This window comes from Eurypyga helias, unplaced genomic scaffold (genome assembly GCF_000690775.1).
Source record: "Eurypyga helias isolate BGI_N326 unplaced genomic scaffold, ASM69077v1 scaffold47702, whole genome shotgun sequence".
Taxonomy (NCBI): Eukaryota; Metazoa; Chordata; class Aves; order Eurypygiformes; family Eurypygidae; genus Eurypyga; species Eurypyga helias.
The window spans coordinates 1-15028 of record NW_010237522.1 but is presented as its reverse complement, the minus strand read 5'-3'; the positions used below and the strand labels follow the sequence as shown (position 1 = coordinate 15028).

General features: G+C 42.9%; 1 protein-coding gene across 1 annotated transcript; it reads right to left on the bottom strand.

Moving 5' to 3' along the window:
- Window positions 1–12186: 12186 nt before the first annotated feature.
- LRP5L (low density lipoprotein receptor-related protein 5-like) lies at window positions 12187–13164 on the bottom strand (the record flags this gene model as incomplete). The annotated part of the gene is made up of 2 exons (XM_010147476.1): window positions 12827–13164; window positions 12187–12358 (listed from the first exon to the last, which is right to left on the bottom strand). Coding segments are annotated over exons 1-2 (510 nt in total), but the record flags the coding sequence as incomplete, so codon positions are not given.
- Between the last annotated feature and the right edge of the window lie 1864 nt (window positions 13165–15028).

The window sequence follows — 15028 nt, the reverse complement described above, 5'->3', positions numbered from 1 at the left end:
AAGCTGTCGCAGGTAGTGACAAGTTGGGTGTTGAAAATTCGCTTAAGTTGACATTATTTTTGTGGGGAACTGTGCAAACAAACCCAAGCAGTTCTCCTTTTGACGCTCATGACAAATATTTCACACTTTAACAAAGGCACACATTTCTGTGCTTTCAGTCCACGTCCTGCTTCGTGTTGCGACATGCAGGTAGTACCGGCTCTACGTTCAGCTGCTGGTTGCAGCGTCTCTGCTAAGCATTTTTATTGATTTGATTCAATAATATGCCACCCATTTATATTCCGTTCTGACAAGAGACCTGGGTAGTTGTATTATTTCCAGTGAGTATGAATCTACAAACCCAGTGTCCAGTTATACAGTGGGAACTGGGAATACGTAGGTTATTCTGTGATGCTGCATGCTGACACCATTTATCAGTGGAAAAGAGGGATAACTGCACTGCCTTCCAAAGAAAAAAATATAACATCCCACCCCAAATCACCAACTCATTAAATGGTCCATGGACTTCAACCTCAAAACCATTTAGAGAAAACACATTCTACTTAAATTCACACATATTTCTCCATACTGAGCTCCCTCTAGTTACTAGATGACTAACTGGCATGCCACAGGCGAAGTGGATGACACCAGTATTGCCACCAAGATGCGTGGCTCCCACTTCTACACAAGAAGAGCACAAGGATCATCTATCAGGCTGGACAGCAGGTTCTGGAGAGTATTCCTAAAAACATTCCTTCCTAACCCCAGATCCTTATGACTCCGCACATACATACAAGGCACTGCCAAGTGCCTATTAGGAAAGGATTTCCTGCATCACCTCAGACCACTTATCCAGTGCCATCCCTCCAGATCCAGCTGCCTTCTCAGCTATGAGATGCAGAAACCTTCTGACTCCGACAGGCATGCAGCTGGAGCCCTGAGCCATGAGAGTTAACAGTGATGCTACCTTGTGAGCTGAGACTGAAGAAAAGCAAAACGCAAAGCAACATATAGTAGAATCCAGTAAAAGCAGTATTAAAGTTAACACAGTGGTTTTGTTCATACCCTACATCACTGGAAAAGGCAATTACATAGCTATCACTGTTCACAGATAGCACAGAATTTGGACGAGACAAACATCCATCACTTCTGGGTTAGGAAAACCTCATACGAGAGAGCAGAGAGGAACCTGAGGAGGTAAACTAGAAGATCAAATGTCCACACTCCGAGCACAAATTGTAAACCCCTCCTTACTGCTACCTGAGTAAGGGATGCCTCAAACCAAACCAAGTCTTTCACCACAGACACTGGTGAAACTGATACACTGAGTTTGCTAATTCTTACGATTATCTGATTAACTAAAGATCCGTTCCGAGATGTTTTCAGGAGACAAGGGGTTTGAGTGGGGACTTTCCTCAGGTATATCTGTGCTAACTGCTTGGGGCTAAACCAGGATGAGTCACAAGAAGAATGGAAGATGACACCAGGGCAGCTGGGTCTACAACCCTGCTGCTTTAACCAGGGGAGGGAAACAAATCACAGTTCCGCTCTCCCAGAGACAGATGTCACCTACCTTCTGTCCAAGGACACAGCTTTCATGACCAGTGGTTTCTAAAGCACTCTCGTGCTTTACCAGCCAGGTGAGAGCAATGGGGTTCTCAGGCATTCAAAATAACAAAAGTGTTAATAATACGTATGACAGAAAGGAGGCGAGTTTTATGTTAGAACCACCTACCTAGGTTCTAATGATGTCCTTCCCGGAAAGTTGTTTCTTGCCTTAAATTTCAAAAAAAAACTTTGATATCTTAACAAGGAATAGAACCAGACCTATGGCTAAAAGGTAGACTCTGTGCCCGCCGCTCATTTGACAAATTGCAATGTTTTACTTTTCAACAGGATATACATCTATAAAATTATTAAATATACATATTATATGTACATCAACACTATGTTAAAAAGTTCTTACTGATAAGTTTAAAAAGCACATGATCCAAAATTTCATATAACCATGAACTAGTGGGCAACATAATTAAAAATAAGCCAATGCAATATCTGATCTAAGAAAAACCACGTGTGTTTTTTAGCTAAAAAGTAACTTTAAGTCAAATGAAGAACTCAGAGGCAACTCAGATGAGTAACTGGCAAAGTATAAGCTGAGCAATCGCTTGTCTTTCCAAACTAAGAGCTCTGCTCAAGGAGACTGGTAAAAGTAAAACACCCCATGTAGGAAAGTCACTTCAAATTAAGAGGTAGGAAGAAAAATCACTGTAAAATATGAGCTAAGATGGGACTAGTAGCAGGCAAATTCTACAGCTTTGAGGGGATGGTGGGTGACATCTACAAAGTGGCTTTAAATACTGGACAAAAGTCACTGGAGGCAAGGCAAGATGAGAAAGAGCCCACTGTGCTTGTACAATGGCTGGCCAAGAGGCTCAGAAGGACAGGGAAAAGGTGACAGAAAAACCTAGGCCAGGTGGAAAGGGGAGAGCACAGCAGAGGCCCATCATTTACCACTAGTAAAGGTGACAAGGGAAACATGCGGCACCCCAGTCAGCAACCAGCACACAGACAAAATGTAAAATGACAGCGATAATCAAGGTGTCCCAACAGCCAGCATCAAGAGAAGGAAATGACCAACTTGGATACATTTCTCCACCAAGTTTGTTATTCACGTGTCCAGCTGTGTCAAATCCTATTAAGAGTGACACCGGCGTCAGTTTTAAGCCAAGAAAATTACAATTTAGAAAACTACAAAAAGAAATTCAATATTAGAGACTCCCTTCTCTCCTCAGCCTGCTTGGCGACCTCTTAAAATCTGCTTTCCTGGGCTTGCTGAAGAGCACATTTCCTTTTCTGCTTTTTCTCCCTTTTGTTAGAAATATGAACATCAACCTCCCATTACTCCCTTTATTTCCTGTTGCTCCCATTTTTACATTAGCACTAATGCAAACCACCGCTGCAAACCATGCACAGGCTAAGCTGTAAAAAAGTAAGGTGGGCATTTGTTAACCTTTTAATTGCTCTGTAAAACAAACTATCAAAAACCCCCACAAACTCAAGTAGGAATCCATCAATAATGGAAAGAGCAATGCAAGGAATCTACAGACGCAGGGAAAGGAGACTCTGTGAAGAAGGCTGCCCTCACTAGTTTGTTTTGAAGGCAGAAAAAACAAGGTGAAACTAAAGGTCTGAGGAGAAAATTAGAAGCAGCTTTCAAAATAACAGCACACAAAACATCACTGTGTTGGGAGGGAAAAGGGGAAGAAGAAACAGGGAGAGGGGGAAAAAGAGAAACAAGCCAATCCAACAGCTCAAGCGCTGCGATCGTTAACGCTGCCAGCTCAAAAGGATGTCAAACCTTTTCCCCCCATCTACGATGTGTCTGTCTTTAACACTATAGTCCTTGCGTAAAGGGGAGGCAGAAGAAAAACGACTGCTCTGAATGTGCGAAACTGCCCAACACAGGAGATTTATGAGCCTTTCTTAACAGCCACATCAGCCAAACTCCTGTCTGCCGAACCGCAACAGTGCGCTACTCCTGGCTGTCGGCAACATCACAAGCGCGTTGGGAGAATCAAACCTTTTATTCCAAAAATCAATCACAATTCCCATTCTGTTCCTCAATCCCTTAAAAAAAAAAAACAAAACCCACCCAACACCCACCCCAAACCCCGAAAAACTGAGTGCTGCTAATTTAGCCTTCTCACTGAGGAATGAATACCAGATAAAAAGGGAGTCGACAGCTGGCCCAGAGCCAAAAAGAAAGCTTTCGGTCACAAAAATTCCCGAAAACGACGCTTGTTCCGCACTCAGACATTTTTTTACACGCAACTCTGCACAGCCAAGACAGCCCTATCTGTCGACACGGCTATGAATATACATTTATGACGGAGGGTATCGCCTTTTAAAAGGAGAAATAAATTAGAGATTAACACCTTTTTATGCAAGCTGCAAGAATAATTCCTGGCGCAATTCAATTCAGCACAAGGAACAAAGTTTCTTTCAAAAAGTCACCCTTTAACTGGGAAGGGCGCTTCTTTGCAGGGAGCCTGAACCGAGAACCACGCAGCTCCTTGCCTTCTATTTATAGTCATTCAGGCAGTGAATAATCTCATTCCAAATGCCACAAGGCATGCTCACAACCTTTTATTCCAGAGACCTGATTTGTGTTTCATTTCAGAAAGTCCGGCCCAATGAAAAAAACCAAAGAGGGGGAGGGGGGAGAGAGACGGCAATGCAACACGCAACAGAAACGCTTCCCCCTCACCCCCCCACTTTTTCTTTATGGAGGTGGTGCTGGAGAGTGGAAAAGAAGGGTTTATTTTTGAAACTTCCCTACAAGAAGGGAAAAAAAAAGTGTGAGGTTTGAGAGCGTTTGCTTTTTCACTCATTACACTGAATACCAGTTGCCCTGCAATTCAAGCCAGTCTGGGGGAAGGAGGAAAAGGAGCAAGGAGTGAGAGCATTTCAATTACTTGCCTTTGAAGGACCCTTCTGAATGAGAAAGAGACAGAAAACACTTGTCAAATGCAAGTTCAAGTGAAAGCCACTTCTGCCAATGAAGTGTGCAGATGGCTGTGGGGGTTCCACTGAACCCTAACTGGGCCTCTATTATGTCTTTATTGCTCACAAAAAGGCAAGGGTCACCTTCAGTTTAGAATAAGTTAGCATCCTTTCCCACAGAATGACTCTGGTCAATCAAGCCAAGCAAAGGAAGCCTTGCTTTGAGTGACTGCTATCCCATCAGTGCACTTAAGAATTTTTAGAAAGGCTAAATAGACACAAAACCCTTTGGTCTCATCTGCATGACGGACGTTTATCAGAAAAATTTCCCACCGTTGCGGCCGATCTTGGGAGAACCAGGGTAGGCTGGCGGTGGCTGTCATGTATGTCTGATAGATTTCTTTCTCGTTAGGGCTGGACGAGACGAGTCTAAAAACGGTACTGACAGCTTTCAGAATTTCACTACTAAGACATGGTATGAAAAGCAAGTTCTACACCTCTATTTTTAGCGTGCGTTCCTCAGAAACACAGGAACCCCCCCAGCCCAGCCCATCGCGTCAGGTCTTCTGCTTCTACGAGCATCCAGGTTCACGTTTCACAACCAAAGGATACAGGAATTCCTGCCAACAGGCACCACCATCTGCCCTCACAGCACTGTGCAAGACAATGCAGATGGTGCTTTCCAACATTATCTTCTGCGGTGCTGTGAAATACCATCCCCAAATTCAGAACCCTTACAAAACACCAACAAAGCTAAAGTGGAAGGTGGCTAGAATTGGTGTTTGGGGCACAAGACACTGTTTTCTTCATTTGAAACGCTCACACCTAAGGTCACTGAACACCAAAAGGGGTGCCATGTCCTCCCCAGAGGGTTCAAAGCATCACACACGAGGACAGTTCCAGACACCGAAAGGACAAATATCTCCAATACTTTCCTTCCAAAACAGAAACAGGAAAGTAAGAGCAGGGGAAGGACTTTTTTCCCCAATGAAAAGTTAGTTCCCAAACTTCAGTGACAAACCAACCTACCTGTGCACGCTATCGACACGGCAATCCCCAATGTACCAGACACCCAAGCCGCTCTCCGCACCGCTGTAAGACAATATTCATGAGATCCCACCTCCTGGGCAGAACAAATCACCTTCCCTTTGGGTTAGAGGTGAGCTGTATGGCAAAGCTCAGTATTATTCTTGGAAGAGAACAGGAGAAAGGAGGGAAAGAAAAGCAACAAAGGGACTAATATTTAAAGAAAATTCCTCATAGCCATAGGCAAATAATGTATCAAGTAACCTCGGGAAGGTTATTAAATTAAAAACACTCTTAACGATCCTACCTGCTAGCCTGGACAAAGAAACACCAAGTTACTCCCACCTCCACAGAAGCCACCTTTTTCTCAGCAACTGGAAAAAGCAGTACTTATTCTGGGCCAGAAAAGACATCAGGTTCCCATAAAGGTGAGCCCATTTCCACACTTCATAGGTACAGATGCCTTTGTACCCCCAAGTACAAAATTCCTCTTTCAAAATACAGGAAGTTGATCCCAGCAAGGGAAGTAAAGCAGAATTTTCTCCCTCGCAAGCGGAAAAGGGTGATTTGGTATCAGATAGCCCAAAATAATTCTTCAGGGAGAAAGGAGAGGCAGCGGAAAAGGGTGATTTGATATCAGATAGCCTAAAATAATTCTTCAGAGAGAAAGGAGAGCCTCAAGCATGTAAAACTCAAATAATTCTTCAACTTTGTAGTTTAATACATCCTCAGGATTTCCTTTTGATAAATATAGCAAGAGCTGCACACACAGAAGTAATTCCTGAGCACTCCACAAAGACCAAATTTAGAAGCTGTCTGTCAGTTGCTCGTTTTTTAAGTCATCCCTTTCCTACAAAACAATATAGTCCCTGGAAAATCAAAAAGTTTAGAGGTCTTTACGACTGTCTGGCAACCCTAATAAATGATAAATGGTTTTTAGGTGAAAATAAGTTCCTAGTGGTACAGGTCACACTGTGGAAAGACTCAAAGGAGTATTTAAACTGGCAGCGGTCAATATTTGGGGATTTTTCACTTTTAAGATATATCAAACTGAGCATGTAGAACTTTGGGAGAAGCCTGGATGAAGAGCATCCTACGGAGGGCCATTCAATCACATCACTATTTGAGAATTTTCTACTAGTGTGTTGACTAACACAGGCAGCATCACCCCCCGTGTCCTCTTCCTGGAACAAGAAGCCCACCCTGCAACTGCTGCCCCACAGTGGGATTTTGCTGCAAGGATGGTTTTGCTCTACACATGAACATATCCAGTTATTTATGATGGTGAAGGTAAGGTCAGCTAATAAGCACACGGCACTTGGAACAAAAAGTACTGAACTTTCTGATTTTTTTAAGTTCCTGGCAATAATGTTTGCTGGGCTGCTCCCTTCAAGTAAAACAAACAGTAGAGGATATAGTGTATATATGCTTCACCGAGGGACCACAGTATAAGCTTCAATTAATAGCTTATTTAACAATTAGCTGACATTTCTCTGCCACAGTTCTCAATCAAATCAAATGTCACTGAGAAGCGTCAAAAAAAATAAAATCACTGAAATGAATATCATCAGTTTAAGTGAGATTATTCCTGCAGTTGTCTACTTGGACTGGTACCTGTTCTTTACATCAGAGATTTAGATACAGAGATCATCTATTTCTTATTTCTATATCCATTGCACTTCCCTGTTCTCATGAATTAACACAAATATGCACTGTGGGGATTATTTACATTAATATAAATACACTTCTGAAATACACTCATGTTTATTAAAAAAAATGATGCTTTGACATTTTTATATCTAATTAGCATGTGGCAATAAGTTTAAATTAGTTGTTCTCCCTCTGAGATTTGCCTGTTTCAATAGATCAGTCTGGAATATCTCCCAAGTAATTTATTACACTACATACCCTTTTTAATCCTTTGGTGAAAAATGCCAGTGCAAAGAAACATGAGAAAACGCCTCATGTATAAATTAAATACTGCAGTTTTAGGTCAAATGACTGGAAAACAAAGTGTAATACGTGAAGTAAACTCAGACTTGTTTAGAAAAAGCAGCCTTAAATTAGTTGTTAATTTTTCTCCCCAGTACAACTGACTTTTGTAAAGCCTACTCCCACTTAAGTAGCGAATTGTTCCAAATGTCATTTCCCACTATTTAAGCAGAATATCATCAACAACAAACTAATTATAAGGATTCTTTCCTTAAATCCCAAGGACAGCCCACATAACTGCACCTTGGAAAATTTTTTCAGTGAACTCCCAGGATTGTTGTCTGGTGCTGACTTACTCTTTGAACTTAAAACCCTACAAACTTGCAAAGAATTATATAATTATGAGTCTTCTGCAAAGACAAGCGAAGGGCAGTGGTCAGTAGAGGGGAAGCGGGGGGATGAGGGGAAGCTGACAATGGCTGCATAACATTTATTCTAAGAATATCGCACAAACTTCAGTAAAATACCTAACAGGCACCTGAGAATTCAGTAATTGCTCATTATGCAATTATACCTTAGGCACTTTACGCAAATGCTGAAGAAATAATACACGGGAAAACCTGGCTAACTACAAAATTGTTTTTAAGGAGAATTAGGAAACTCTATCCATGGATGCTATCGGGTCTTTGCTTCTCGCTCTGCTGGAACCCTGTAGTCCTTATTCATCTGCTGTTTGTTCCTGGAAAGTACGTTTTCTCTGTCAGTAAAATCCTGAGTTCGGATGGATTAATCCGCGCCCCATCCTCACAGCTGAAGCCACGTGGACAAACACATGATTCTGACAGACACGATGCAGAACTTCCTAGATATTCTTCCCTGACGTACACTTTCCCAAACTAACAGGGAAAAAATTAAATAAATAAAACCTGGGAACAAAGTTACCACAGGGTGCTAAATTGGGAGCGTAAGGCCTATAGGCACCTGTCACGCAAAATTTTGTCTTCAGAATGCAAACTGCTCGAGAAGCGTCTGGGCCCTTTGTGTTGCAGCTGAATGCGGCATTTGGGAAGGTCAGCAAAGGGATTTTGCCAGGAAAGGGTAACGAGTGTTTTAACCCCGTAAAGTTTTGCACGCACAAATAAGAACATATTCACCCGATAACGGATGCTGCTTGGTACCCTCAACAGCTCTGCACCGTTTCTTTATTAAGGGTGGAAGAGCGCACCCCAAAGTCATGTCAAAATGTGTTGCCAAACCCAAACAAAACCACCCTCAAAACAAGCAAAAATCCAAACCAGACACATTTACAGTACATTTCAAATCTGTGGTCCAGCAGACACAGGACCGACGCCTGCAGCTTATCAAATTTCCACACAGTGCAAAGTTCAGTCACCGTTTGAGAACGTTGTACATGAGCAGGCCTTCCCAGAAAGAAGAAGATGACTCCCTGCAGATCTAAAATAGCAGAAACCAGAGCAGAGATACACACTGATATGCACAAGCCACATTTACTTCTGGTTTTCTCTCTATGGAAAGCAGCTGAAGGCATGCCATGTGATGACAGCTACAGCAATGCCTACGTAGCGCACTTCTTACAGTATCGGGCACCAGATTTAACACTAGCTCTTCCCTAACAGGCTTCGAGTCCAACCATGCTCTGCAGTCGCAAAGATAACGGTTTCAGTTTATTCCACTTTGCAATTTATACTCAGTGAGCTGGGAGATTTTGAGGCAGGTGAAAGTAGATAGATGGAAGGAAAGAGTGGAGATGGGAATTTTTCTCCTTTACCTTATGCCTTTCACAGATCTTTGGTGTCTGGCAAATGACCAGTTGCTTCAGGAAATCTGGGTCTCCAGTTTTTAGATGAGAAAACTGTCAAGTGACAGCGCCGCAAAAGCCTAAGAGAAACTAACTGCTCTGAAAAGGAGATGATTGGAGTAGAGGATGCGTCTCCAAAGCAATACACTGGCCCAGCCCGTCCCTCTCCAGGAACGTCAGACAGCTCTTTGTCCTCCCACCTTCGGCACGTACAAGGCACCAAGCAGTGATCCACGTGTCCCCTCCTATGCCTTTGGCAGTAGCGTGGCTGCTTAATGCCACTTTCTGAACCGCATAGGCGCCCTCCAGTTGGTTGAAGCCTTCTTCTTTCAGGGGTGCTCAACATAAATCTGAATGTCATTTTACGTGACGCAAGAACTCTCTCCTTGCAGTGCAGCAACACAGTAAACCACCCAAAACCTCACCAGTTGGGGTTGGTTGGTCGCTTGGTTTACTACCTGGTGAGTTTCAAAACAGAGTTACAGCTTACCATCTACTACCATATCTATGCTGGGTTTAGGTGTTAACATCAATCAAATTTACCCCATAACATGCTTCAAGGTAGTTTTAGGTGCTTACCAGGGAAAAGAAAAATGCTGATACTCAGCTAGGTTAACTACAGTATAAAATATAAAGGCGTATCCTCAACTTGCAGTCAGCTGAGTTTTGTTTCCGACAAGCTGTGGATGCAAGACATACACATCCAGAACAAATCACGGAGAGCTGCATGGGCAAGCCACTTAAATGGCAACAGAACACATGGTGAGAGAATGAGTTTATGCTGAATAACTTCAACAGCAAGTAAAACTGGAAATGTCGCACCGCACACACCATGCAGTGAGGCGTCACGGGTACCAGGGCCAGCACAGCAGCACAAACTACAGCTTACTGGGAAAATCCAGGGTATTGAGTGAACCTCTCCAACACAGAAACCCTGCAGGAAAGGACTGTTAGGTTACAAATACCGCAAGACGAGCAATAAATGAGAAATACAATCCATCGGATCAATTTGTTTTGAGTCTAAAATATTTTCTTAGCGCAGTTTTTTCATCTTGTAGAGAAGTATTAATGACAAGAAGCTGTATTAGAGACCAGTCTCAAACCAGCCAGTATGCCAGCTGTGTCAGCGACTGGTTAAATCACAGAGCTCTTTCCCAAGTGAGCAGAATGTATAAACTTATCTGGCGTATCTTCCGAAATGGAAATAAAATCTGTTTTCTAATGGAAGTTCTGCGACAGACATCTAACATCCATTTCTACCGATAACATGCCAGTGCTGTTTTAACTCATGCCAGCCCAGCACAGACTACGACAGACCCCTTCACAGCACGGTTCAGAACTGCAGCCAAACACACATCATTTTCTCCCCCATCCCCTAAAGGGACCTTCATTCAGATATTTGTAAATTCAGCCTCAGAAACAGCTAAGAAAAGTAAACTCCAAGCATAAAGAGAAAAAGTGGAAAAAAGAAAAAACAAGAGGGGTGGGGAGAAGACTTAAAAAGAGAATATTGACACCTGTTTTAACCTAAGAAAATGCGGAATCCACTGCTAGGAGCATTTTGTGCTAACGGTTGAAATGGGGTTGCACAATATACAGGAACTGACATATCTACAGATGTCACCATCCACGTAAAGAATATCTTCTGTTTGCAAGACCAAGTGAACCACCCTCTTCTCTCTATTTTTGCAAACAGAAGAGAACCACAAAAAGTGAGTATAATAAGCAAAAGAAAAACCGAGGGAATAAAAAGCCCTTACTTTGGCGTCTCTGATTTTCCTAAACTCTGATGCCAAACCAAACAGTATCACTGGCTTCGCTGCCTCGCAGTGCAGTGAGACAGAGCGAGCAGACCGCGCAAACCCAAGACACGTATTGCACAACTACGGCCCCAGCTCTAAAAGGTGGCATCTGGAACGTTCCCTGTGCCGCAGGCTGAAACGTAAGGGGGGACACAACTTTTCTGATACTCATCAAGCCCAATACTTAGCTACTGCCAAACACTGAAGTTACATTTCTGCACCTCCGGGGCAGCACAATTATTCTTTTAGATCAGGATTTAATCCTGGGACACTACTGCAAAAACAACGGGGGGAAAAGGCATCCTGAAACGTCTCGCACCTCCCTGGTGCAACTGTCAATGTCCATGAATAGGCCAGCACCAACGCCCACTTTGGCCCTATTTTAAATTTAAAGCAGTGAACGTCCAGAGACACTTTGCCACCTTAATCCTGGGAGCACATCATAGAGAAGTGGATAATATATCCAGCTTTGTCTACTGTTTGAGCAACAGGCTGAAATTTTTAACATTTTTAAGAAAATTCTTCCCAAAGAAAGAGAGGTGTAAGGGCACCATGTTCTGTCAGCTATTCTTTCAACAATTAAGAAATACTAAATATTGCCATAGATGTTTATACAACATCACATACAGAGGTAGAATGCTTACGTTGTTTTCAAAGCAGGCTGTACATTAAAAGTTACTTCTTGTCCACACACCTGGACACCACACAACCATTAAGGCCCTGAAATAGGGCTCTCTAGGCCCCCAACATCCACATTCTGTACATAAACCTTGCATCAAGTCTCCCACCTGCCAGTTTTAGATACTAGTTCGAAGCACCCCAAACAAGTCAAAACATCTTTTAAAGAGGTTGGAGGACCTCAGTGTCCCAATTTGTTGCAAAAGCCTCTGGTAAAACCTGAGATTTCAAGCAATTAAATTAAACTTGTAGCAACGTAGATATAACAAACGTCCTGCAAAAGTTTTCTGAACCAGGTGAATGTTCCCTTTTTTCTCAAATATGCAATGTCAATACCAATGAAACAACAGACCACTCAAGAAATGGATACATGTACCCAAGACGCAAGGCAGCACATGAAAACAGCACTTGTTTTCTAAGAATGCACCAAAATATCTTATTACTCACCTCAATTTTATCTGTTTTTGCATCTCCCCAGTAAAGCTTGTCTTTTTCAAGATCCAGTGCCAAGCCATTAGGCCAACCTAGGGAGGTGTTCACCAGGACTCTCCTTTCCGAGCCATCCAAATAAGCACATTCTATCTTTGGACTTTCACCCCAGTCCGTCCAGTACATGTAGCTGTAAAAATAGAGGGGAAACAGTCAATGCATGTAACATGCAAGACAAAAAGTGTCAAAACCTGTCCTGCTTTTGAAAGAACTTATTAACTTTCTGCTTCCCCAACTGCAGCAAACAAGCCAACTTTATACTGTCAGCACTGATTATAGTTCAAGTTTGAGCATTTAATAAATTAAACGATTGAAAATGTGCAGTGCCTCAACTCTTTCATAGTTATGGTGACGCTGAAGATGCCGAGAAAAGACAATTCAACCAAACACAATGTACAGGTTCACTGAAGAACACTCTATCTAGAAGTCACCTTTTATATACACAGTATTCAAGGGATGAAGCAAGGGAAAGTCAGTTTTTTCCAGTACATCTGACAAATAATACACACGTCTCGCAAGTTGCAGATTTTCAGTTTCAGGAGTCCATAAACGGGATCCAAAGCCCTATGACAGGGCTATCAATAAACACAAAACCTACCCCATTACAGGATTGAGCACTATTGCTCGAGGTTCATCCAGGTTTTCTGAGATAAGGATCTTCCTTGACGTCCCATTCAACCGAGTCACTTCAATGCGGTCTGTTCCAGTATCAGTCCAGTAAAGGTTCCTCGCCACCCAATCCACAGCAATACCATCTGGGTGGTTGATTTCTGTGGTTACCAGAGTCTGTGCTCCAGAGCCATCAAGGTAGGCTCGACGAATTGCCCGGACATCGTCATCAGTCCAGTAGATGTAGCCTTCCACAGGATCGTAGTCTATGGCAATTGCATGTCTGATGTTGTCTATCTGCAGAATGATATCCGTGAAATCCGGCATGTCCAGGGAAATCCTCCTCAAGTCAGTCCTTCTAGCGAGCAGCAAGACTTCTTCAGCACCTGGGGAGAAAACCATTCACGGGATCATTTCCTCTGCTGCCGATGTGAACAATTAAATATAGCACAGCAGGCTGGAACTGCCACTGCCACTGTAAGATTTCCTTAAAATATGGACATCAAACTTTCATTGAAATGTAGACTTGTCTGAGCAGGGAGTTATTTCTAATCAATTATTCTCAACCAGCTACTAGTACTGACACTCCTATTTCACAATGACAGCATCTTTCTCCCAGCCTCCTAAACTAACATGGAACACAACAATTTCTATTTAGACTCTAAAAAAAAAATACATGGGGGTAAGTCCAAATATTTCGCCACGCTGTACAGAATTCCAGCCAAACCTCCCACCAGCTGTATGTATCAGAGCATTAGATGTGGTTTTCACACACAAGCCCTACATAATAAATGACAACGGCTAACAAAAGACTTGAGCATTTTGTAAACAAATTACATTAACGATTTGCTCCAGACAGCCCAACAAGAAAGCAAGTCGCAACCACAGCAAGTATTTCTCATCTGGCCACAGCTGATGCCAAACTAATTCTAAGGCAAGGGGACTGTTGTTCTTTTCTCTCTGCTGTCCATCCTCCCCACTGCAAAGCGTCACTGCTTGTGGTAAGGGTGCCAAGCAACAAACTGGAGCACATTCCAAAGACAAATGGCACCTTCAGTGTCACCGCTCTGGCCACTTCTCTTATCAGTATAACAGGAGACACAGGAAAACATGCGGTTCCTTTACACATTTTCCCTGCGTTCACCCATGCACGCATCAGCAAAAAAAGAGCAATATGACTATGCGTCCTTTTCCTGCTCTGTTACTACATCGATCCTGTAGTATGCCAAGCAGTATGTCAGTCTGAAAACAGACAAGGAAGTTCTGTCATTCAGCAACATTCCAAACCTGGAAACTAGAGGGAAAGTCACTTGCCGCATTTCATCCAGACCAGCAAATTCCAGGAGGTGGTAACTTCCATTTCCCACCAACAGCCCGGATTGAATGAAAATGGCCAACAGAGGACATACCTTCTGAGCTCACTAAGAATAACAGAAATTCAAATCCTCATGAGAATATTCTCCTAGAAACAATTCTCACCTCGGCATGTGTATGGAGTCGTGGAGACTCAGAGGTTGAATCTACTGCACATCAAAACCAAATTCACATTCACTCTGGGAGCTGGACTGTGCTGCTATTTGCTTTTGGGTTTGAAAAATCAGAGCTTAGTCTCCAAATAATATCTCAGAAGCTCTGAAAAGACACAGTGCTTAGGCTGCAAGTGTGTAATAAAAGGACCTAGAACAGCAGTGTTGTATCAACAAGCAAACTTTGCTAGACAGCACAGAGGACACGGTTTGATTTGCACTTTCAACCACAATTCGCCGCAGCTCCCAAATGAACTGGTGCTGCCCTCCTCCCTTCCGTGGGCTGCTTGTTCTCACTCCTGCATTGCCCCTTCTCACACCCAAGCACAGTAACGACTCTGCGTTGCAAACCACACTAAAGAGCTAAAATACAAAACAAAAACTAACCCAACAGAAATAAAGCCATGAGTCTAGGTTAACAACCAGACCAGTTCACCGCAGAACTCCACAAACACTTGTGCTAGCACAGGGAGGGACTCCAGCAAGAACATTTTTTCCAGTCAGCATTTAGTGACAAGGTTTGATAACCACAGCATCAGCTGCACAAACAACCTGGGAGGGAAGGCTTGTGTAGAAGGAAAGCAACAAGAACCTGGAGCTCAAAAACCATATGAAAAAGGGAGGAGGGAAGGCCCATACATTCATAGAGTCACAGACTGGTTTGG